Raw genomic sequence first — 25334 nt, 5'->3', positions numbered from 1 at the left:
AGGTCTATATCTCCAATATCAGACCTCATCTGGTGGTCTTAGTGGCAGATAATGGTGAGGGAATTGGCTGCTCTCACTGTTATAGCAGACACGAAGGAGAATATTTTCCCTATGGTATCATGATGGCATCTGTCTTTGTCCGGAGGACTGGAAATAGGCGTGAATGGGTTCTTTGACCTGCCTCTGTGCTGCCTAACAGATTACGGAGTCCGGCTTGGGGGGGGGGGTGACCTATCAAACATGACGGGGAGTCATCAAGTACTCTGCACTTCTTATCTATACGTGGAGGGACAGCTGGGACAGTGGCCGGGTTTTTCATTATTTTTACCCCTTACTGCCAAATGTAATCAACTATCGGAATGGAATGTACTGATTTTCGGCCTGTTCCTTGAAATTGTAAAGGAAGCAGTCGTACTGCTTTACCGCATTAGGAAGGTGAAATCTGGCTGAGGCTCTCTCCATGACGTAATGGAAACCCCCAATGTCCTCTGGAGGTGAATCAGTGTGACGAGGTGGAGGTGGAGTTGGGATTATATAGTCATCCCATTTGTTCAAAGGTATATGAGTATCTGGAGTTACTCCTAATCCCCTCTCCTCCTCCGAGGATGAAGGATCATCTCTGGGTGGCGCAGCAACCTGGGATCGAGGTGTCATTCAAGGCGTACTCGGTGGAAGAAGGCTTGGTGGAACTATAGGAATAGCCGATAGTAGAGGTGGTGCATTATCAGGTTGCTTTCAGGAGACTAAGGAAAATGCCTACAATGGTCAGAAAGCATGGCCTGAAGATCCTGCACTAATGACGTGGGAAGATGTGCAGTATTCGGTCTCAGTGGGGGGTTTGAGTAGTAACCTCTTGTCTCATAGTATCTTGGAGGTGGAGGATACTACTGCTGAAATTGTCTGTCTTCATATTCCTCCTTTTCCTCCCGATATTTTGCATTCAGTTCAGAGGGGCTGTGAGGTGGGCCAAACAGACCCCCCTCATCATCAGAGTCCTCAACATCTAGAAGATAGGTCTGAAGCAAAGGTGAAACCTTCCTTGGCTAGTTGATTTCAGGGTGGATGAATGTGCTAGAGATTCTGGAAATCTTAATAGTAATCGATGGAGGCGTCGACGGAATCGACAATGGCGGGGCCACCTTTAATGGAGTGATCGTCAACAGGATCATCGTAGATGAGGCTGTTGTTAGATACTTTGCTGGAATAATCATCGACAAAAGAGATGTTGACAGTGCTGTCGTCGATGGAGGTGGCGACGAGACCTTAGCAGGCGGCTGGATCTTCGTCTGCAAGATAGGGGCACTGATGGCAGCCGTTGTAGTCATCTTCGTCTTCGACGGTCTCCACAACGAGATAGTAGTGCTGGTGGTTATCAACGATCGTGGCGTCTATGGAGAGGTCATCGTCGATGTAGCTTTTGACTTGGTTTAGTGCCTCATAGAGTCAGATGATGAGGCATGAGGGCGATCTTTATCCCTGGCTTTAGAAGATAAGGATGGGCTAGGTAAAGATGAATATGAAGAGACATGACGTACCTTGTCACTCTTCTTTGAGCTGTGAGGCTGATGGGAAGTCTTATAGGTTTTTCTGGACACCTCTGAAGCTCCTTCCAAAGATCTAGCCCTTTTATGAGACCTGGCAGAGTAATCACTTTCCTTCTCAGAAAAAGTTTTTGTGAAGTCGTGGTCTTCTGTAGCCACATTAGTAGCTGTCCTTCCCTGTCTCTCAGGGTTTTTGGAGAGAAACGGAGGAAAATTGTGCACTCCTTCTCCTCATGCTTTGGATAGAGGCAGTTCTTATGTGGACCATCCAAACGGACCCTCTTTTCCACAGGTCTTACAAGGACGAAAAGGCCTTTTTGGTTTGACATATTTGCAATATGCAGAAGAAACAACCTTTGAAATGAGAAAAACTGAGCAGAGCTCAGGTAGACTCCCTTCACAAACGACTTGCAGTGAAAACCTGAGGGACTCAGCCTCTCTTGTTCGAGGGTGGTGCTAGTAGCTGTTTGGTTACATGTTCTAGTTTGGTCCTTTAAAAAAAAAAAAAAGGACACAGATAGCTATTAAATGTATGGCCTAGGGCCATTCTAGCCTATGATAGTACATATATTACACCTTATTTATAGCACCGTGGGACTCTCACTTCGACGATGGAGAATAATTCAAGCAAGTGAATCTATGAAAGATACCCAATACTGGATAACACAGAGTACAATTCAATAAACAAAATGACACTAAAATGACAAAAATCCAAAAAGGTAAGCTGGACATATGGATATTTTGTAAGTTTTAAGTAGGAATAACGCCAAGAAATGCAGCGTGCCTATGGCAGTCAATAGTTGCAGTAGACCGAGACCTAGGAACAATTTGGGGCTAACTGGTGGAGTGCAGATTGGATACACAAACCCAGATTTGTCCTGTTCAAAGATGTAACCTTCTGACTTTAACTCCCAATTCACCACAGGAGCACACTTCTAAGACCCCAGGACCTCAGGGGAGTCTCAACAGGCTGTCGGGTAGAGGCCAGAAGCACAGTGCAGTCCAGGTCCATTTACCACTGGTCAACTGGGCAGTTGCAGTAAAGGAATCTTGCACTTGTTGGATCCCTGTAGCTTACACAGGAGGTCAGCCCTTTTTACCCTTGGAGTCCACGCTTTTGTCCTGGGTACAAGAGGGAGCAGGTCCAGTACTTTAGGGCTCCCTGCATGCCTCTTCTATTCTTCCTCAGGTCCAGCAGTGTTTTGAAGTGGGTGCCTGTGGGTTCCACATTTATACCTGGCACAAGCTAATAGGCAGCACAGCCTAACCAATGAGGTAAAGTCCCCTGGGCCAACCCTACCCCTGTTGGACATTTTCAAGATTGTGAAAGTCTTCAGCCACACTAAACTTGGGCTCTGAGGGCTGAGTTATGTGTGGGGAGTGATTTATGGTAATACTAGAGCCTCCCACAACTAACACTAAAATCCAGTTTAATGGAGCTACATTACCCACAAACAATTCAAAGACAGAAGTGTGGTTAGACAAATGTAGGATTCTTCAGCAACCAGACAGTGGATAAACAAAAATTGTCTTGTCATCCTGACCCCTTCCTTTCATGTGTGTTCCAAGTGTTATGTGTGAACCCTTCAGACCTGTCAAGCAGGATGTGAGACTCCAGCAAGATTTGACACTGTAGTGTCTAAACGGATGGCCACAGCGCCCACCCTGCATAGTCCGTGAACTTCAGAGGAGTCATCTCTGCCATTCAGGTCAGCCTACTGCTTGCTCCTGAGAGGTATTTCACACCTATTCAAAGGACACTGGCTGGGAGAAGTTGTAGAGCCAATGCAAATTAGCCTCCAGGAACTTCAGGCAGAGTAAGTTACTTTGTAAAAGTTACTTTTCCTTACTATATGTTACAAATCCGACTTCACAATTGATTTGGAGTTTTAATAACTATTAAAAATAGTTGTTTAATTGCTTTCCTAGCTAGTCCCATTTCCCAGTTGTGGTACTAGTTTTTTTTACATATGTACTCTGGTTTTCTACTTAGGACAGATAGGCCTGCCACAGAGTAAACTGCTTTTGGGTGCTAGTACTTTAAGGGCACATTAACATTAAATGTCTACATGTCCTACTATTAAATGCCATGCACACTGCCTTGTGGGCTGCAAAAGGCCTACATAGGGGTGATAATATTTAATAAATAGGTTTTTACCTGTCAACGGATCAATTAAGACAGGTTGATTAGTAGTTTTTACATTGCTACAGTAGGCTACAATTGTAGGCCTGAAACAATGTTTTTCACTGCCACTATAGTGGATGACAGAATTGGTACTGCAAGTCACTAGTGGCATTTAACTTCCAGACCCTGTGCACATTTTCTACCATAAACTAGGCACTTTTAAGCAAGTTAACTAAACCAATTATGAGTATGCCAATGTGCAATGTTTGAAGGAGGAGCACATGCATTTTAATCACAGGTTTGCAAGGGTAAAGTACACGGTTTTACAGCCAGCAAAAATGTAGGGTTCAGCAAAAAGTGAAAAATCTGGTCTGACCATGCAGAAAAGGCAAATTTCCTACGACAGAGAAATCCACATGAAAAGACTTACTAAAATGACTCAGAATGCGGTGACTTCATAGGTTCTGATTAACTTCTGCCATTCAGTACTGAATCCAAAATTGGTGCTGCAGTTGACTGTCTTGGGAGAAGACTTCATATATCATCTTGAGAGGGGCCAATATAGGCTCATGGCAGGATACTGAAAAAACACGGAGCTCAGAGTTGCTCACTTTTTATTGTTAAAGGTGCATACATCTAGGAAATAACATTAGAAATGGCCATGAAAGAACACAGGACTCGATACTATGCCATGTAGATTTCACCTTTCCCACCTGCACAAACTCTTAAAACTGATGTGACCAGATGCAAATGAATGGTACTTGGAGGCATTCAAAGATATTTGTTTTGTGATAAAGTGTCAAGCCAGAGTTGTAGAGCATATTTAGTGCCTGTGCTGACCCGCTCCACGTCCGCTCCAGCGCCAGGTACAGTGCTCAGGAACTTTGATACTGGGAGATCTATGTGGACCATAGATCCGTTGCACATCTCAATAGCCCTGGGGACAGAAAGTAATGTTAGTATATGAATGAATTGCAGCACAAGTTATATAGATGTCAAAATGAGCTAGAATCACTAGTTGGCACAAAAATATAGAGGATTTAGTTTATGGGGCAGAATTATTCTATTCCCCTAAAAACCTGAACAGATGTTTTCCAAATAAGACATTACACATGTTCCCATGCTTGCATCTCCTGCCATTACATAAATTATCCCATAACACCATAAAAGAGTGATGGAATGATGCAGAGATGGGAGCATACAACTACCACATTTTAAACCATTTTAGATCTTTCTTTGCATTCCTATGTGATCTTACTTCTGCAATTATTAGATCACTTGAAATCAGACATGGAAGCACTAGTCTAGAATAACTAAACAGAAGTTATGTTAAACCTCTGGTACTACTAGCAACACAAAACGTCTCATATAATTTTCAAAAACAGTACTTTTTGGACTATCTTCCAAAAAGTTTCCAAACATGCCTTTACTTTTCTTACAGTCCCAATATACATCAGACTCCATTAATTCAAGTTTATATATTCTTTGTCTCCAAAATAATTGAAATATCGGTCTCTGATGTTGTGATCTCACTAATTTTTTATTCTTTTAACGTCTTCTAATAGTCTTACATTTCACACTGTAGTACATTTGATCATCCTGATCCAATCCAATTCTTAGTCCCACTTTCTCTCTGATAATAATTTGCTTGGTTCAGTACAGGGAAAAACAAGCAACAACATGCATTGTGAACTAGAAATATATGTGAAGTTTACTGAAGCCGATTTCTATGTCTTGCTCTTATGTAGATTTCTCAGAGAAGTCAAAAATGATTGAAAGTTCATTTGCTTCAATAATTCTAACAGGTTAGTGACTGTGCATGCTTCATCTAAAAACTATTTGTGAAGCTTGGGCAATAAGCTAGCATGGAATCGGGTTTGATGAAAAGCTTAGCCTAGGCAGCCAAATCAACAAACTGATAGGTACCCGTTTCGGTATTCCGAAACTACTTTAAAAGTTTTGGGGCCTCATGTAGGTAGCCAAATACCGGTCGGTAACGGCCGATTTTCGGTAAATATGCCGTTACCGACCGGTATTTAGACAAGTGAGATGTAGGAGTCCAAAAACAACTTTTCGGTAAATATGAAGCGGTAAATACCGAATCATAATTACCGAATCCAAAAATACCGATTCATATTTACCGAATACATATTTACCGATTCGGTAAATATGAAGTGGTAAATATGAAGTGGTAAAACTGAAAATGACATGTAGGAACAATCGGTAATTAAGAAATCCATGAAAATCGGTAATTAAGAGTCGGTAATTAACACGGATTGAAAGCAGGTGGTAACCATCAACAGTGCATATAAGCAATCCCAAAATGCAACAGCGTGGACAACATGGCCGCTCTGTATGTCATTGCAAGGCGCCTACATCTACAGGCAGCAGGTCTGAGGATATGGAGACGGGAGGAACAAATCTACAGACAGCGCATCACACTCTTCCAACTGACTGATGCAGAGATACATGAAAGGTACAGGCTACACCCCCAAACCATCATGGACCTGATAAGGGACCTGCACCCACTCCTGGACCAGCCAACTAGAAGGGCGCATGCCATACCACCACATGTGCAGGTGCTCTGCAGCCTACATCTACTGGCATCCGGCAGTTATCAGGTGGTGATAGCTGCGGTGGGTGGTGTATCCCAGAGTTGCCTGTCCCGTTTCTTCAGGAAGTTCCTGGATGCCATGATGCAGAGAATCCACCACTACATCAGCTTCCCAAACACACAGGCTGAACTGCAGAAAACTAAAACTGACTTTTATCACATGGCACAGTTCCCCCATGTCATTGGCTGTATTGATGGCACACACATCCCAATCTGCCCACCAGCTGACACAGAGCACATCTACAGGAACAGAAAGTCCACCCACTCCATCAATGTGCAGGTGATCTGTGATGCAGGGAACATCATCACTGATATTGTAGCGAAGTTTCCTGGGAGCACCCACGACTCTTACATCTTCCAGAACAGTGGGATCTACACACGACTGAGTGCCGGAGAATTTGGAGAGGGATACCTGCTAGGTAAGTAACAGTGACGCCCCTTGAAACCTGCAAATCATAGTGTATAGAGGCATGTGACTGATGTTTCCCTTTTACTCACCTAGGCGACAGTGCATATGCCTGCCGGTCATTCATCCTCACTCCCTACCTACACCCATCAACCCAGAGTGAGAGACGATATAACGTGGCACACAAATCAACACGCAACGTGGTGGAGCGCACGTTTGGACTACTGAAAAGCAGGTTCCGCTGCCTCCACAAGAGCGGAGGCGCACGCCAGTACACACCCATCAACTGCTGCAAGATCATTGCCACTTGTGCAATGCTGCACAACCTTGCCACGAAGAAAGGTACAGATGTGGAACTAACACATTTTGAGGACAACGAGGATGAGTCAGGCCAGCCAGAGGGCAACGCAGCCAGAGTGCCAACTGCAATAGATGGGAGAGAGAGACGGGCAGAGATCACATGCAACTATTTCTGAGTAAGTAAGGGGACACAGCCAGTTGTGGTATGTCATGACGTAGTTTTAATGCGGCACTACGCCATGAACACAAGATCAAGCCAATCTGGCAACATAGCATATATACAAGGAGTAAGTCCAGGGTTATGTCACCCATTGGGAAGTGGCTACGCAGGGCTGCATCAATGTTTGCGCATACGCGCAGTGTTGGATGGCACGGCTTGAGCATCCTCACTAGAGCCAACCCCAAGCCGCCTGCTGCTCCTGCGTCCTTCTGGAACAGGGGGTGTGATGCTGCTCCTGCTGCTGGTGTCGATGCTCTCCGCAGCATCCCCTGCAGCAGTTGTCGCCGCCTGACTAGTTCATAGCACCTCTAGTGCACTTGTCACCTGCACCATCCCCCGAGACACGTCGCTGCAGCAGTGTGTCAGGCCCTCCTGCATCGACACAGAGCGCCGGCAGAGTAGAGAAGTGGCAGTTGCCAGACGGTTGAGTGCCCTGGTGGTAGTGTCCCTCCTCTGCCGTTCCCGGCGCCGTGCATCTATGTCAGCATCTAATTTGCTGCACAACTGCTGGATTGACTGGGACATGTCCCGAATGCCCGCTGCCATAGCGCTGATGTTATTGTCCATGTTGACTAATGTAGATTTCATGAACCGCATGTGCCTCTGGACTGACATGACTGCCTTTGTTTGCAGGCGCTGTTGTTTTAACATTTGGCCCTCGAGCCCCGAGAAGACACCATGGCTGTCAATGGTTGCTGGTGGACTCTGGACACGCGACCTGCGGCGCCCTCTTGCTCCCGTCTGTGCTGCCTGTGAGGTGTAGGGCACAGTGGCATGGCTCCCATCCTGGGGCATGGTGATTTGTTCATGGCCCCTGCTGTCAGACGAGGTGTCTAAGGCTCGCAGCCTGGCTGCAGGACGCCTCCTCATTCTCACACCTGCAGGCGGTGATATGGCCGGTGACTCAAACATGAGTGGCGATGCTGGCTCTGGGTGAGGTGATGCTGGCTCTGGGTGAGGTGATGCTGGCTCTGGGTGAGGTGATGCTGGCTCTGGGTGAGGTGATGCTGGCTCTGGGTGAGGTGATGCTGGCTCTGGGTGAGGTGATGCTGGCTCTGGGTGCGGTGATGCTGGCTCTGGGTGAGGCGAGGCTGCCTGTGTTGGTGGTGCGGCTGCCTGTGGCCCTGCTCCCTGGGCTGAACTTGTGCTGGCCAGAGGTGATCTTTGTGGCCGGTGTGCCCTCTCTCCTGCAGCATGCCCTGTCCTGCGTGATGTCACATCTGTGGACAGAAATGCAACATCGGCTCAGTGTCCCCGAAGGGCTGCATTGCAAGCATCACAATAAATCATTTCACATTCCAAAATATCCTCTGCCTCCTTGTGCCTCATGTGTGTGACATGCCTTGTTGCCCTGTGCCATTTACTTCATGGTTGGTGTTTCCCTGACTACATCTCCCAGAATGCATTGCCTGTCTGCACTAACACATGTGGACTGGAGTGGGATTCTCCTTTCACAATGGGGGATGTGGGATAGGGGTAGGGGGGGCTACATTGCTGTGCATTCGTCTTACCTTGTTGGGTGGCGGCTCTGGCAGAGCTGTCAGCATCCCCAAGACCCACGACGCTCTCTTGCTCGATTGTGGCCCCCACCAGCTCCTCCAGTTCGGTGAGGGCAGGTGCCCTGTTGGTTCCACCTCCAGTCTGGCTGGCCTCCTTCTGGATGTCCCCCATCTTCCTCTTGGTTACAATCCTCAGGTCATACCAGCGCTTTTTGAGGACCTCTATGTCCCTGTGGGTCACTCCCACAGCATTGACCTGCGCCTGGATGGCCAGCCAAATGTTGCGCTTTTCAGCCTCAGGCACTTGCAGGGATTGCCTCCCAAACAGCTTCTGGTGCTGCTTCACCACCTCCTCCACCAGCACCTGGAGTTCCTTGGGGCTGAATTTCAGCTTCCTCCTCCTTTCCCCTCCATCTCTCTGTGTCCTCTGGCTGGACATGATGTTATTTTTGCTGCACGAACAGGCACTGGCTCCCTGCCTCTCCTCTGCACTCCAAGCCTCTCCAGGGTCTGTTAATTATGTGCACCTGCCTGGGTGTGGCCACTTCCTGGTTGGGTGGGGGGTGGTTGCACAGGATTGGCTATTTCATCAAGTCATGTGATTTTATTTACCGATTCGGTAAATAACGATTCGGTATTTTCCGATTCGGTAAATACCACCTCGGTATTTATCGATTCGGTAAATACCACCTCGGTATTTACCGAATCGGTGATTTCCGATTCTTGATTACCGAATGTTACCGATTCGGTAATTGTTACCGAATTTTTACCTACATATAACTTACCGATTCTTAAATACCGATTCGGTACGGCTCGGTATTTAAGAAGCGGTAATATTTATTTACCTACATGAGGCCCTAGGTCTCTTCTCCCCCTATCAGCAAAAGAAACGGTTATCTGTGCGCTTGTGACCTCTCATATTGATTATGCTAACACACTTTATGTGGGTCTACCGGGCTTCCTGCTGGACAACTTGCAGGTTGTCCAGTAAGCTGCTGCCAGAATGCCCCTTGGCCTATCCAAACAAACCAGTGTCAGGCAGCATCTGCATAGTCTTCATTGGCTCCCAGTGAGAGCAAGAGTTAAGTTCAAGGCCCTAGTAACGGCCCATGCTGCCCTGTACGAGTATGGCCCTGTCTATCTTAGGAAGAGTTTCCAGTTTTATGTCCCCAGTAGACACTTGCGCTCATCTAACATGCTAAGGGCAATTACTCCCAGGTTCTGCCTGAAAAGGAAAGGCGTCAGCTCCCTGGCTGTTCTGGCTGCGGAGGCCGGGTATTCACTCCCGTTTGAGCTACGCAGCATGCAGGATCCTATTCATTTCAGAAAGAAGCTAAAAACTTTTCTTTTCAACTGAACTGTCCTCCGTCTGTTTTGTGTTTATCTCTTTGTTCTACGTGGGCTCGTGCCGGGACACTCTTCTGAGTAGCTGTACACGTTACAAACTCTGCTAACATAACATAACATAACATAAAGGTTCATCTTAGAGTAAACAGGGATAGAATCCATTGGGTTCAGATCATTCCTGGCAGGCAAAAATGTATACATGATGAATGTACATATTATGGCTCATACTAGTTACCTAACTATTTTCCGGAATTAGAGTCTTGAAAATTTTTGAATTTGCTTTCCTCTGGTACAAGGGGAAGTCTTACAAAATTGGAGGTGAACCAGAAAACCATTGAGGAATACATGGATTGAAGATTTTGTTTTATTAGTTTGCTTGGAGATGGTCTCTTCCAGAATAGAAAATATTGACTGGATGTTTGATGCAACTGGATTCAGTTTAATTGAGTTTTATGGTGACACACAATATTATTATATTCACTGGATGTAAACTAACCGCTATCAAGCTTCCCTAAATTGTGTTCTACATCCCCTTATTGCTTTCACAGACCCAATTTAATGTTTATCTCTGTTCCATGATTCTACCGTTGAATATTTATAAAGAACGAAGTCACAAGAGGTAACATTATTATTGAGACAGTGATGATGAGCTATGTGATACAATCATGTTATGCAACACTTGTAGTGCGCACAGATACTCAGGAGTGTCCCGGCGTGGAAGCCAATTTGACAGAGACAGTGGGGAGCGTTAAACAAGGCTGTATGTTAATTGAAAAGCAAGGTTTTTAACTGCTTTTTAAATAGCCTAATGTCTTGGGTGTTTCGTAATTTGTAGGGGAGGGCGTTCCAAGATTTGGCCACCCTGAAAGAAAGGGAGCTACCGCCTGTTCTGGCAAGGGGAAAGCGGGGAATAACTGCGAGGCATTGAGCTGTTGATCGCAGATGTCTTTGGGGCACATAGAAGTCAAAGCGTCTCCTAGGATAGGAGGGTCCGGATTTGTATAAGGCACCGTGGGCAAGAGTAAGGGCCTTAAACAGAACCCGCTGCCCCACCAGGAGCCAATGTAAATCCCAGAGATGTTGCTTTGTACTCAATGTGCTGGAAATGCCCAGCAGCACTCTCGCTGCCGCATTTTGAATGGTCTGTAGCTTTTTCAGCTGATAACCGGGAATGCCAATATATAATGCATTGGCATAGTCGATGCGCGACAGGATGAGGGCACAAGTCACCATTTCCTTCGCTGGTCTAGGCAGCAGTGGCAGGAATTTTCCAAGTAATTTCAGTGTGCCGAAGCACATTCCAGCCAATTTTTTTATCTGCTTATACCAGTATTTTTTAACAAGTATTTGTGATATTCTTTTCTTCAGAGTACTAAGTACAGTTATCATCATGATAAGACCTGTGGTGAGCCAGGACTGAGGTTTTGATATGGGGACTTTTAACGTCTGCCTCAAATAACGGTGTGCTAGTCCTGTTCTGCGCACAGGGTGTGTTCACTGTAGACTAAAGTTGAACTAACAGATTGAGCATAGTGGCCAGGAATATGAAGCCAAGGCTGGTGGCTCTGGTGAGGTGATACATGCGGTGATCAGTGTTCCACAATGAACAGAGTAGGCTCAATGTGCAGACACAGGCAGCGGAATAATCAGTGCTGCCATGGTCTGGGTCATCTGGTGTACAAACACAGCCAATGCCTGGAAGCTAGACTGTAGTTGGTAAAGGCGGATTAAAGTGACGGTTCATGCTTTCTGCTCCTGCTGACAAACTCCTTTGATAAAAAAAAGTAGATGCACTTCAATTCAACAGATGTGTGCAGTCACTATAACAAGTGGCAGTGGGACACAAAACATCCTATTCTACTGCAATTTGAGTATCATTACAGATTTTCATTAATTGTTCTAAGATTGTTTACAGGGAGAGGAAGAGAGGGAGAGGGAGAGGAAGAGAGGGAGAGGGAGAGGGGGAGAGAGGGAGAGAGAGAGCAAGAGAGAGAGAGAGAGAGAGAGAGAGACACTTGCAGAGACAGTCTGAGAGTCATATCAACTGATTACTTATTGCTTAGAGACAAAAAAACATTTCAAGTAACTTTTGCTTTCTTGTGACTTGCATAAAGTGCAATACAAAATATTGCCACGTTGTGATTTTAAAAACGCCTATTTATTTGATGTTTATATTACACATCACAAACATACTTTATATGAACAATAGTCATGTCAGCACAAACGTTTCGTAAAGCATCAATACATAATATTTGAGACTTTGAACCAAACACATACTGAAATCCCAGAACACTCATCCTCATTCATTTCACTCATAGAGGACTTAATACAAACTGTAAACTGTATTGGTCACTGCACAGAAACTGATGTTACATATACACATAGCTTGTTCCTAAGGTATGAAATAGTAAGGTAAACATGGCTGCTCATTTTGAACATATAAACCTTTGCACAGATTACCCATTTCTCTACAACTATGTATGTAAGCTGACTCAAATGTGCTTATTGCATGTGCGATACAACTTTGCTTCAATTCTTACCTGGTAGAAATTGGGTTTCTCGTTGGCAGAGGTATGTCCCCTGTCCAAGCAGGAAGCAACATTTTAGTCAGGGTAAGTCAGATATACACCCTAAATTACTTGTGCCCACTCTCTGGTAGCTTGGCACAGAGCAGTTTGACTTAATTTAAGAGGCAATGTGTAAAGAATTTGTGCAACACTTAAACAAAGGACAACAGTAAAAACATCGAACAAAAATAATCCATACTAAGTTAGAACAATAGAGCTTAATTTAATTAACAAAACAAGACCAACAACATCAAACATCCGATAAGCAGAACCGGAGTTATGAATTATAAAAGAATATCTTGAAATATAGTGCTTAGAAACATACAGAGCCAGCCAGGGCTTTCTGGTTGCGCTTGACCAGGTCAAATCTGAAAGTTCAGGCAGACTACGATGGAGCACAGGTTGGATACAGGAACCAACCATGTCCGGCTGAAATAATACCTTTGAATGGAGGATGCATCCATGTCAAAGACCAGATGTAGGGAGCAGAGGTGGGATGTGTCAGTTCTGATCCTTAGGATTCGTGGGTGATGCATTGGCATTGAGCCGCGCTCTCTACAAGGCGATGTTCTCGAAGCAGGTGATGCGTTGATCACCGAACCGCGCACTGGGCAAGGCGATATCCCTAAAGGAGGCGATGTCCTCAAAGAAGGCGATGCATCAGCACCGAAGGAGATGAGTCGGTTCCAATCGGCACAACAGCAGCGATGCGTGGATCTTGCAGAAAGCTCACTTCCAAGGGCCCAGGACTAAATTGGCACCACTTGGCAAGACAGGACTCGCAGTTGGCAGAGTCTAGAGACTATAGCATGGTTCGTGCAAGTCTTTAATGTCCTTGAGATTTCAGAACAGGTGGCAAGCCCTTGGAGTAACTTTGGTTCTGGGGATGTAGAGGTGCAGGTCCAACCCTTCTCACTTCCAGGCAAGGGAGCAGCAGGGCAGGCACAGCAATGCAGGACTCCAGCAGAGTGTCAGTCCTTTCAGCTGCACAGCTGTCCATCTTCCTGGCAGAATGTCCTCAGGTCCAGAAGTGTACTGAGTTGGCGGTGTCAGGAGTCCAGTACGTATACCCAGTTGTGCCTTTGAAGTGGAGGCAACTTAAAAAAAGGCCTTTGAAGTGCACAAGGTCCCTGCCCTGGCTCAAGACACACTACAGGGGAGTATGCAGCTTTTTGTGTGGGGCAAGGCCCACCCAATTCAATTGCAAGTGTCGGCTCCTCCCTACCATCCTGCCCAGGCTGGCACATCAGGAGGTTAATGGCCCATCAAGCACACTTAAGCTCTCGTTGTATGTGATTGTCTAGAGGAAATGCCCAAAGCCCAGCTGTCACTCTCCCCAAATGTGTATTCACAGACCGACAGAAGCACAGAATAGTTACAACTTTCTAAAAGTGGCATTTTCGAATTGCAAATAAAATTCGAACTTCACCATGAGTTGTGATTTTTAATTGTGAGTCCAGAGACACCAAGATTGAAAGATTTATCTTTTCTCAATTGTATATTACACTTGTAAAATGTAATAAGCTAATCCCAATTCTAACTTATGGGAGCAATAGGCCTTGCAGTAGTGAAAAACGAATTTAAGGGTTTTTTCACTACCAGGACATGAAAAACGTACATGTCCAACTTTTTAAACACACTGCAGCCTGCCCCTGGGGTTGTCCAGGGCCTACCTTGGTGGTGACTTATATGTATTAAAAAGGAAGGTTTGGGCATGGCAAGAGGGTTCACTTGCAGGGTGGACATGGCAGTGTAAACTGCCCATGCAGGTTCTGCAATTGCAGGCCTGAAACACGTTTAAGGGACTACTGAAGTAGGTGGTACAACAAGTGCTGCAGGCCAACTAGTAGCATCTAATTTACGGGCCCTTGGCACAGGTAGTGCACTTTACTAGGGACTTATAAGTAAATGAAATATGCCAATTGTGTATAAGTCAATGTTACCGTGTTTAAGGGAAAGAGCACATGCACTTTAACATTATCCAGCAAAAATGTTAAGTTAGGAAAACAAGGGGCCAGGAGGCAAAAAGTCAGGGGAAGCCATGCCAAGGATGCTAGGTCTCACATGTGTCCCTCCCAGCTGAATGTGGGGAGAGCTACCCAACCCCTTGGGAGTTCTCTTCACTAAGGCAGAAGAACCTGGAGAGACTGTAAGCATTAGTGTGGTCTGTTCCAGGATTGTGTTTCACCGTAAAATCAGGAAATGGACAACCTCAACAGTTTGGGATTCTCACCCCTCATCTGCATTAACCATATGAGGGAAATGTGGTCTGTCTGAACCTGAAATTGAGTGCCAAACAGGAATGGCCTTAGCTTCTTCAGTGCCCAGACCACAGCAAAGCCTTCCCTTTCTAATGCACTGCATCTCTGTTCCATGGGAACTAGCCTGCTACTGATGAAGGTTAGAGGTTGATCCATGCCTTCTTCATTTATCTGTGGGTGCAAGGCCCCTGCACCATGCTCTGAGGCATCTGTTTGAATAATACATTCTTGAGAGAAGTCAGGGGTCTTCATTACAGGTGCTGTGCACATGGTCTCCTTTAGGGAGTGAAAAGCTTTCTGGCACTCCTTCAGATCACCTGACATGGCTGATTTCTGGAAATCAGCTCTGTCAAGGAGGCAACAAATGGTGCCATACCCCTTGATCAATCTCCTGTAATAGCCAGCAAGGCCTAATCAGGCTCTCATTTCTGTCTGGGTCTTGGTGGGTTCCCAAGCCAGAATGGTCTCAATTTTGGCCTGGAGGGCTGCACCTTGCCGCCTCACACTCAGTGACCCAAGTAGACCATAGAACCCTGCCCTATCGGGCCCTTACTGGCCTTGATAGTCAGGCCTGCACTCTGTAGAGCATGAAGCACTTCCCTGAGATGGCACAGATGGTCCCAGCTAGACCCGAGGTCCGCAATGTCGTCTAGGTAGACAGCATTGAAGTTCTCCAACCAAGCCAGGAGCTGGTTGACCAACCTCTGGAAGGTTACAGGGGTGTTCTTCAACCCAAAGGGCATGACCCGAAGCTGAAGTGCCCTTCTGGAGTTTAGAATACTGACCTGTCTTTATCCCCTTCGTTCAAGGCATTCTGCCAGTAACCAGACGTTAAGTCAAATGAGCTGAGGAACTTGGCAGCTCAAAGGCGATCTATGATAGGGTGCGCGTCAGTCTTGGTGACCACATTGAGTCCATGGTAGTCCACACAGAACCTATTTTGCGTATGACACCTGAAGGGGCGCCTTGGGGACCAACACCACTAGGTTGGACCAAGGGCTGTTGGAGGGTTCAATTGCCCCTAACACCAGCATCTTGGAGACCTTCTCCTTAATACTGGCTCTCACCTTATATGACAACCTGCAAATGTTGTTCTTCTCAAGTGTGCTCTCCCCAGTATCAATATCATGGGTATACCATGTAGTAAGCACCAGGGCAAGGGAGAACAAAAAGACAAACTGCTGCAAACAACTGGTGGCAATCCCTCTGTTGATCTAAGGTCAGTGTAGGGTAGAGGCTGACACACTCCACTGACTCATCCTTCTCCTTGGAAGCTAGGAGGTCGGGGAGAGGTTCACTCTCCTCCTCCACCCCATCATCAATAACCAATAGCATGGTAAGCACTGACCTCTAAAAGTGAGGCTTGAGGCAATTAATATGCAGAATCCTAAAAGGGTTTCTAGGAGTCTTGAGGTGAACCAAGTAGTTGACATCACTCTTGCGCTCCTTCACTTCATAGGTCCCAGACCAGCGGTCTTTCACTGCCCTGGGCTCCACAAGATTAATCAACCCACACTTTTTGGCCAGGCTTAAACTCAGCCAGAGTGGCATTCTGGTCATAACAGTGTTTCATGTCCTTCTGGCTGGCTTCTAGATTCTCCTGCGTGAGTTCCCGGAAGCGGGCTGTTTGGGTCCAAATGGCCAGAATGTAGCTGACCACATCCTGGATGGCTCTCCTAGGAGCTTGCAGTCCTCCTTCACCAAACTGAGAGGCTCCCTCACAGTGTGCCCAGACAGAAGTTCAAAGGGGCTGAAGCCTACCATCCTCTGCGGTACCTCCATGTATGCAAACAAAAGACATTGCAGATGGAACATCTTACTTACGCCTCATGGGTTCTGATAGACCCATAATCATGCCTTTTAGGGTCAGGTTGAACCTTTCAACCAGAACCTTTCAACCAACCTATTGGTTTGGGGTGGTAAGGATTGGAGAATTTGTAGGTTAGCCCACATTCCTTCCACATGCCCTTCATATCATTAGACATTAAGTTGGTACCCCCGGTCAGATACTACCACTGTGGGAAAACCCACACTGGCAAAAATACTCATGAACACCCTGGCCATGGCGGGTGCTGTCACTGTCCTCAGAGGGATAGCTTCCGGGTACTGGGTGGCATGATCCACTAACACCAGATCCAATCTGTTGCCCATGGCTGTTTTGGGGTCCCGAAGCCCAATGATGTAGATGCTAACAACAGGAAAAGGTTGGTGGGGGCCTTGCACTTACTCGCGTCTTGCCACTCGCCAGGTAGATAAGACAGGACACACAGTACAGATCTGAGGCCTTCCTCATTTGAGGCCAATGAAAGTGAGGACAAGTCTGCCAGAGGTCTTGTCCTGCCCCAAATGGCCTGCCAGTAGCACATCACTGAGTTAGACCCAGTAGGAACGTCCTGTAGCACTGGAGGACCACCAACACACGTGTTGCACCAGGCTCAGGAGGCTTAGGCTCACTATGAAGGAGACCATTCTCCCAGTAAATCAGGTACCTGCCAGAGGCCTTACCAGATGCCTGGGTCTTAGCTTGCTGCTGCAAATCCACAAGAGAAGGACATTCCCTCCGAAATTTGCAGAACTCCTTCCTGGGGGGAAGCCCTTCCTCCTGCTAGTTGGACAGCTCAGACAGGTTCCCCAGTTTGGCCACATCCTCCCCTGTAGGTACCGGGGCATCCCCCTCAAGTTCAGCCTCCTCCCGGACCATTAGAGCCTCAGGAGTGGGTTTCCTGCACCCCTTGCCCTTCCTCCTTTTGGCAGGCACTTGGGCCATTCTTTCAGGTTCCAGCTTCTCTTGACTACCACCTTGGGATCCCATGGACTGTGTGGTCAGGCACACCCACTCAGGCAACCCGAACATCTCAGAGTGTGACCTGAGCTCCACCTTCTTCCAGGCGGTATGCTCTAGGTCACTGCCAAGCAGCCAATTCACAACATGGACAGACTCACTGCTACTCTCAAGGAATCTGAGACACCCCCACCCCCAATCAAAGGGGAATCAGAGCCACTGGATAGTGGCTCTTATTGTTGTCAGCAGCAACAATTTTTTGGAACACATTAGGTACTTAACTGCTCTGCAGACAGCAGATGACACTTGACTGTGTCATGCTGCCTACTGTGTCTCTAAGAGCCTCCATCATCGGCCCATTGATGGTGAACCACTGACTGTGTGTCCTAGTATTGTCAGGCATGTGGGTTCTCTGCACCATCTCTCCATCACCCAGGGACACTAGGGTACCCTCTACGCTGTCCCCAAAACTACTGGGACAATCTCCTACCCAAGCTCTACACTAGCCAATAACCGTGACTGCCCATTGGAGGGGGGCTGTGCCCACTTGGAACACTGGGCATCTCCCTTGAAGTGCCCTTCCTTCTGACAATCAAAGCACTTCAGTGGTGCCTTTCCTGCAGACCTACTGTCAGGGAACCATTACTTCTTCTCAGTATGGGGGTGAGAGCCCTGCCCCACAAAACTAGTTTTAGGCCTTTTAGAGAAGTCCTTGCTTTTGTTTTTGTACCCCCTCCTCCTTCTGGCGAGGGCCCTGCCCACCCTTGTTGTGATGCCCCGGGATACTTTCTTGTGGACTCTGGTGCTGACCTAGCAGTCGGCCTCCTTAGAAAGCTCCCTGGGGTCAGTGAGCCTACTATCAACAAGGTGCTGGTGCAGATCTAGAAAGAAAAGACTGAACATGTGCTATTGTGCAATCCAATTATAAAGCCCCCGGTAATACTTTACCTTACTGCCCTTACCCCACCATCCAGTGCCTTGCAAAAAGAATCACCACAATCCTCCTAGGTCTATTGGGATAGCTTATGACTGTCTCTGAACGTCTGTCTGTACTTCTCTGGGGTAAAACCAAACTTCCAGATTAGGGTTTCCTTCAGTGTGTGATACCTCATCCTATCACCCCCCCCCCCCTCAACAGTCAGTAGGTTGTCTCTGCCCTCACTAGGGATATGCCTCCACAGACTAGCCCCCCAATCCTCTTCAGGGACAGTGTTCATCTGTAGGGCAATCTCATAAGTCTCCAACCATCTTTCTATGTCCACCACAAATTATAAATGCCAAGACCTAAGGCAATAAACTGAAGGAACAGAGCCTAAGAAAGTACAAAATCTATTTTAATAAAGTAATGCAAAAAGTATAAAATATAAATTAATCCACAAGCTTACACCAATCATATCAACATTCACTCACTCATTCTTGTAACTGAAGACATAAATATATATACATAACATACAAATTAACAATAACCGGAACAATTGATATGTATGATTAATTCACAGTAGCTGATAAGTCTACTACAATAAGGTTATGATGACTAGAAAGCTAGATTCAGCACAACAACAATGGATGAACCAAAGAACCAGTCGTCTGAATCAAGAAAACGTGGCTAGAAACCAGATGGTATCCACAAGCGTTTCAGCACAAAGAGTGCCTTCATCAGGAGAAGCCACAACTTAATGTTTCTTGATACCCTAAAAATGCAGGAATCTAGGAGGCAAAATGCAGGGATTGAAAGAGAAATCCTCTAGGGTATCTAATGGACTAACTGGAAGTCCACAACTCAGATGGTAGAAGTAGTTGATAATGTCAGCTGGTTGTTCAGAAGAGGGTTGCAAGTGTTGTTCCAGTGTACGTTGAAGTCGGCAAGAAAAATCTGATTGTTACGTTCTTCATTATTGGAGGAGATTATCTTTTTGATGAATGTGTGGTTGTCACCGGGAGGGTGGTGGATCGTGTGGGGAGAGCATAAAGAGGGGTTGTTGTTAGTGGTAATGTTGATCCTATGGTATTCACAGGAGGGAAGGGATGGAGAGTGTGATTGCTTCATAGAAATGTAAATCTGTGCATACAGGCTAGGCCGCCCCTGGAGCGACCTGGACGGTCTAATCTGATGATGTTCTGACTGGAAAGGACTAGTGTGCCCAGAACTTGAGATGTGGAATATTCAACCAGGTTTCAGTGAGTATTAGGATGTCAAGGTTAAGTAAAAAATCAGCTATGCCAGCCGTGTGTTTCACCGCTCAGCAACAGTTGATTAATGCAAATTAAAGACATGTTTTTGTGGTGATTGTAGAAGAATGTGAGATGGGCACTTGTTTGAGGTTCTTGTTATTGATGAACCTGGATTTATAGTGGGATTCCTGAGAGGGACGGTAATAATAGAATCTTTCCAGCAGGTATCACTTGGTTGGTAGGAACATGAATGTAAATTGTGAGGAGAGAGAAGATATAGTTGTACGATAACTGTATAGCTATCCTATTGGGTCGGGAGGGGTGGTCACGATTCGGCTGGCAGCTCCAACTGTGTTGTGGGGTTCAGATATTGGCAAGTTTAGAAGCAGTGTGGGAATTGGAGATTGCGAAGTTGAGATTTCGGAGGCGAGTCATGTGAAGGGAACAGTTATGCTCCACGTAGGAGGTGATATGTACTTATTTAAGGATGTCAGCCTTAATCAACTGTAATTCAGATTTAATGTTAGTAAGCTTAGAGTGTGTAAGGTGTGAATGGGGATTCCAGATCAGTTCCTGGCTGGAGTGTGCACTGCGATACAAAGATCTAGGCAAGTTGGGGAAAACTGGAGGGCAGTCGCTGGAGGAGTCCTCAGGCAATGTCTTGACATTGGTAGGTTTATGGGGTAGTGGAATAAACATTGTCCCAATTGATAGGGGAGTTGGTACTGGGTGCTATACACAGGTGTGAGAGAGTGTGGTCAGGGAGCTGATGTCGCACAGCAGTGTCGACATTATCAATAGAGGAAGGTGTATGATGGACTGTATTAGTGGTCATGGATGTGTTGGTGATCGCCAGGGAGGAGAGATGGGTATGGGGGGAATGGATAGGTGAGATTATAAAGCAGAGGGGAGAGAGGGGGGGATGTGAGGGGGAGGATGGACAATGACCATGTTTAGCTTGTACTTTATGTGAGAGAAGAGAGTACTGAAGAGTTCAAGGTTGTGATCAGGAGACTGAATGAGCATGTCATAGATGAAAGCTTAAGAGTTGTATAAAGGTTAAGGCTCGCTATTGAGTTTGTGGCTGTGTGGTATTTATTTGGTGGAGGTGTTGATGTTTAGAGATAATAGCATTTTCCTCTGTTGAGCACGCCGATTTGAAATGAAGAGGAGTTCATTCGATAGAATACCTTTACTGTAACAGAGGTAGGTATCTATGATGAGAGTTTCTTTAAGTTGAGTATTTTATTTTTGAGATTTTTTTGAGCATTTTTGGATAGGTTGAAGGGTAGTTAATTGCTATAAAGCCTGCATACAAACAGCCCGAGGAATGTGCATCTGAGTTTGCTCAGACCTATATTGGCTAGATATGCTGTCCCACGGAGGACATGCTGACAGAATGACCCATGAGGGGTGGCCAGGTTTAGGGAAGGCCATGGTCTTCAGATGTTAAATATGGGCTTCAACTCATTGTACATCAGGAGAGTGGAACCTAAGGGAGGGAAGACAGAGTAGCGACCAAATTGCCCATATCCGGGTTTTGTTAAAGCTCTTATTGGCCATTGGGAGTTTTGTTAGTCACTGGTTCAATTAAAACATGGCCTTGCGTTTGTTTATGATGGAGCACTTCATACATTAGGGAGAATAGCACAGCTGAGCCTGATATATGGGAGTGTGAGCAGGCGGACGTGTTCTGTGGTGTTGCTGGGTGGGATTTATACCGTTTTTTTTTTTTAAATGAATGCAGTGTTGGTGAAGTGATGTGATTGACCTCACCCAATAGCTGGAGGCATACTCTGATGGCTTCCAGTAAGACTCTCTCCTTTATCTGAAGAGACTATCAGCTCCACCATGCTGTTGTCCAGCCAAGCACAGGCACTGACCTCACTCTCATCTGGGTTTAGCCTTTCCTGATGAGAAAAAGATGAAAATATTAGGAAAGGCTGCATGGATTGAAAGAGTTTTACATTTTGTTTTTGTAAGTGTGAATTAAATTTAGTTTCTTGGCTCAGTGATGGAAGTTACTTGCCTCTAAGGCAACTTTCTAAATACCTTTGCCTTTTACCCTCCCATTTAACTCTTCCCTGTAACTACTCTCCCTAGGTGGCAAATTTTGTTTGTTTACCTCTCATGGGTGTAATTATCAGATGCTACATATTGGAAATATAACATACTTTCTTCTGCTAATATCTTCTTGTTAACAATGCATGCTCAATTAAGGAATGAGTCTAGTGGAAAGACAAAATTGTGAGTGTATCAAACGTGAGGCAGTGCTACTCTGTAATGCAGAGGGCTACATTAGTGAGAATCTCTGTTCTCATATGCCTTTCAGGCCTATACAGAAGCCAGTATACTGGAATGGCTTAATAATTCTGAGAGTTTTAAGGTGAGGCTAGAATGATGAAGATGGGTTAAAGGAAACTTAGACCCTGGCCCAAGTCTACACTAATTAACAAGGAAATAGAAGAATGTATCATCAAATTTAAAAGCTCTCCCAGAGGCAGGGATTACCACTTTTTCTGTCGCATGTGGTTAGCAGAGTAGTTGTCAAAACCCTTTATACAGATTCCTCTGCTCCTTCTACGTAAACCTCCATTCGCTAAGACCAACTTAGTGCAGAATTCTAGTCTAGTTTGGCAGAACCCCACAGAACGCGTCAATTACACTCTTGCAAATACACAGGTACCTTGACTTTATTTTGAAATATCATCGTTTCTTGGTGACATATGTAGACAATATGTTCCAAGAAACCTAGGACAGTTCTCCTCTCCCACCCTTCCCCCCCGTCCATACTCTCTCCCAGTAAATTCAGCTTTTGCTATCGAATTTGTAAATCACGTAAATCCTTATCTACACTGGACACTTTCATGGATAGGCTTTGCAAATTTCTTACCTGCAGCTTGTGGTGCATCTCCCCGGATAGGATGTGTGTGTATACAACAACATGGTGTCTTGTGGGCAAACCTCGGCTCAGCAGAGGAGGAAAAACAGACTGGAAAAGTGAAAATATACTAAAGGAACGATAGAAAACCCAATTTGCCATTTTCTCCGGACTATGCATCCAATTATTCAAACACCACCAGAACAAGAAATAGATTGGCCTTTAAAGAAGCATCATATTGCCTTTAAAACCTAAACCAGTTGGTGGCAAAGATAATCGCTGTTCTTTTAGTTATTCTTCAGATAGCCAAAAATGCACTTTTGATAAGGACAATTAAAGCAACACCACCTTACTTTTCACTCTACTTTCTAGCAGGAACATCCTAACAAGAAATTTTGCCTCATTTTATTTTTGTAAATATCAGTTTATTAATGTACTTTTTTTCAAGGCCACTGCAGTGCAATACAAGACAAAAAGCTAAATAAAAAGTAAATAACAGATTTTTCCTAGAAAAAAAACACTTAAAGGAAAACATAAGTTCCACATTGTATATAGAATAGGCACAGAAATCCATATGATTAAACACCACGCTGACCTGCCACAAGATTGTTATCATAACTAGCATTGGATCACTCGCTAGGTTAGCCTTGGAGGAATGAAAGTGCAACAAATGCAAAATGTGAAAGTAAACTGTCAGTAAAAGAGAAAAAAAACAATGTTTCAGAGAATGTTCCAAATTAATCAATGAAAAGGTTCACAATCAATGGAATGTTTCTCTTAATCACTTTTGGTAGTGGACCAGCAGATTGTTCCCAAATGTGTAACAAAGAAACAACATGAAGCCAACTGTACCATACACAAACATGTGGTGTCAAAATAAAGTATATTCTTCTCAATATACGCTACAAACTTAAGTGGAACCTTGGAAGGTGTGTGTGAGAAGGTGCAGAAGCGCTTATCCACACTCAGCTAGGGTGTAGGGTGCATGGATGGAAAGAAGGTTGTTTTCCTTTTAAACCTATGTGAATAGAGTTTTCATGTAGATCGTGCTGACCACAAAGGTGCAGTTATTGTGCTATGGGAAGCAGCACCAGGCAATGCTATAGGTGACAGTACATGAGAGAGAAGAACAAAATATAAATGTAATATGGACTAACCAGTGTAGCCATGGGGTAATGGGTTACTGAGGGGCTGTACACCAAAATGGGAGGGTACTCAGAGAAGGCTCAATAACCCATAGGGTGACAAGTGTCAGGCAGAGATGTTGTTAAATGAGTAAACGGATATCAAAAGGGCATGAAAGGGAATTCGTGACTTAAGAAGCTGCACCATTTCATTGTATTTAGTTATTTACTGATTCATTTTTAAAGGCAAGGCTACTGCCTAGTGATGACTATATGTAGCCAATGAAGGAGGGAGGGAGTGAAAGAGTAATCAAGGCAGACAACCTGAGCAGAAACTACACATAAAGTAAAATGTCCAGATTCTACATTGAAGGAAGCCAAACAGTTGACCAGGGACTCACTATTCATGCCCGTCTCACACTCTGAATGCCAACCAAAACTCCTGTCAGACGAGTATCTGTCAAATAGTGGCTCAGACCCTAGTCAGACTGACACATGCGAGTGCGAGAGAAAAAGAGCTTGGTAGGTTGCTGCCCTGACTGCACAAGAGATGACTAGCCCTACATCCTCACCCCGGCAGTCCTCACTCCTCCAGGAGAGACCAATAGTATTCCTCTATCTCAGAGACCCTTGTTCTTTCTAGCTTACAGAGGGAGGCATCCTTTGGATCATTTAGGAGTTCCACGGAGAACAACTTGCACTTTCATTATTAGTAGTGAATTGACACTTCAGGGTAAAAAAGGACAATAGGGTGATAGGAGACATACCCTATTTCCATTGTTTCGTCTAGGACAGAAAGCAGCATGGCACCAATTTGGTATACCTCATTTTGACCAACCTTAGCTTAGGTCATCTCTGATAGTGAGCCATGTTTCCACAAGCTAACTTTCCTTCCTATCGCCTGTGTTTGGTCCCTTACCTCTTTCCGCCTTCCTCGCACTCACACCAATTATGCTGCTCTCACCTTAAGCAAGGGACCTTCAAACTAAAACAACAGTAGCCAATCTGTGTAATTTTCTGTCCTAGACAACTCCTAATTCCACCTCTCTGAATGCCAACTCAGGCCACCAGGGTGTGCTCCTTGAAGATCCTGTATATTGCATCTCAGGCATACCCTGGGAGAGCAGAGCCTTTGTAATTGTATTTCTAAAAATTGCCAAAAACTAATTTACAACATCACAACCTCACCTCATTCCTCTGACAGTCTTACCCCTGCAACCTAACAATACCTAATCTCTTCTAGCCCATTTATTAATCCCACTAATCAGCAGCATGTGCTCACATACCCCTTCCCCCACTTTTGACCACAACTAACTCCCATTAACACAATCCGTTACCAAAATATTGGAGTGAATGCATGGAATGGTTTGCAAAAATCAACAGATTCTCTTTTAAATATACACAATTTTACATCAAAATAAAAGTAGTATAGATTCAGGAAATATTAATCAGATTGAACAACTTAACGAGCATCAGATGTTCTGTTATTTAGGCA

At 45.3% G+C, this 25334-nt stretch overlaps 1 protein-coding gene across 2 annotated transcripts in view; it reads right to left on the bottom strand.

The window, feature by feature from the left end:
- Positions 1-4263: 4263 nt before the first annotated feature.
- The window catches only part of NUDT17 (nudix hydrolase 17), a 185654-nt gene continuing 164583 nt past the window's right edge, over positions 4264-25334 (bottom strand). For both annotated transcript variants that reach the window (XM_085636933.1, XM_085636932.1), the window contains exons 6-8: positions 22728-22826; positions 21611-21744; positions 4264-4603 (exon numbers count right to left, since the gene is read on the bottom strand). In XM_085636933.1, coding sequence (XP_085493059.1) covers positions 4438-4603; positions 21611-21744; positions 22728-22826 — 399 coding nt within the window. In that variant the 3' untranslated portion in view covers positions 4264-4437. The remainder of the gene's footprint in view (positions 4604-21610; positions 21745-22727; positions 22827-25334) is intronic.

The sequence above is a fragment of the Triturus cristatus genome, chromosome 12, assembly GCF_964204655.1.
Source record: "Triturus cristatus chromosome 12, aTriCri1.1, whole genome shotgun sequence".
NCBI classification, from domain to species: domain Eukaryota; kingdom Metazoa; phylum Chordata; class Amphibia; order Caudata; family Salamandridae; genus Triturus; species Triturus cristatus.
The sequence above is the reverse complement of the archived record's forward strand: the minus strand, read 5'-3'. Positions and strand labels throughout refer to the sequence as shown.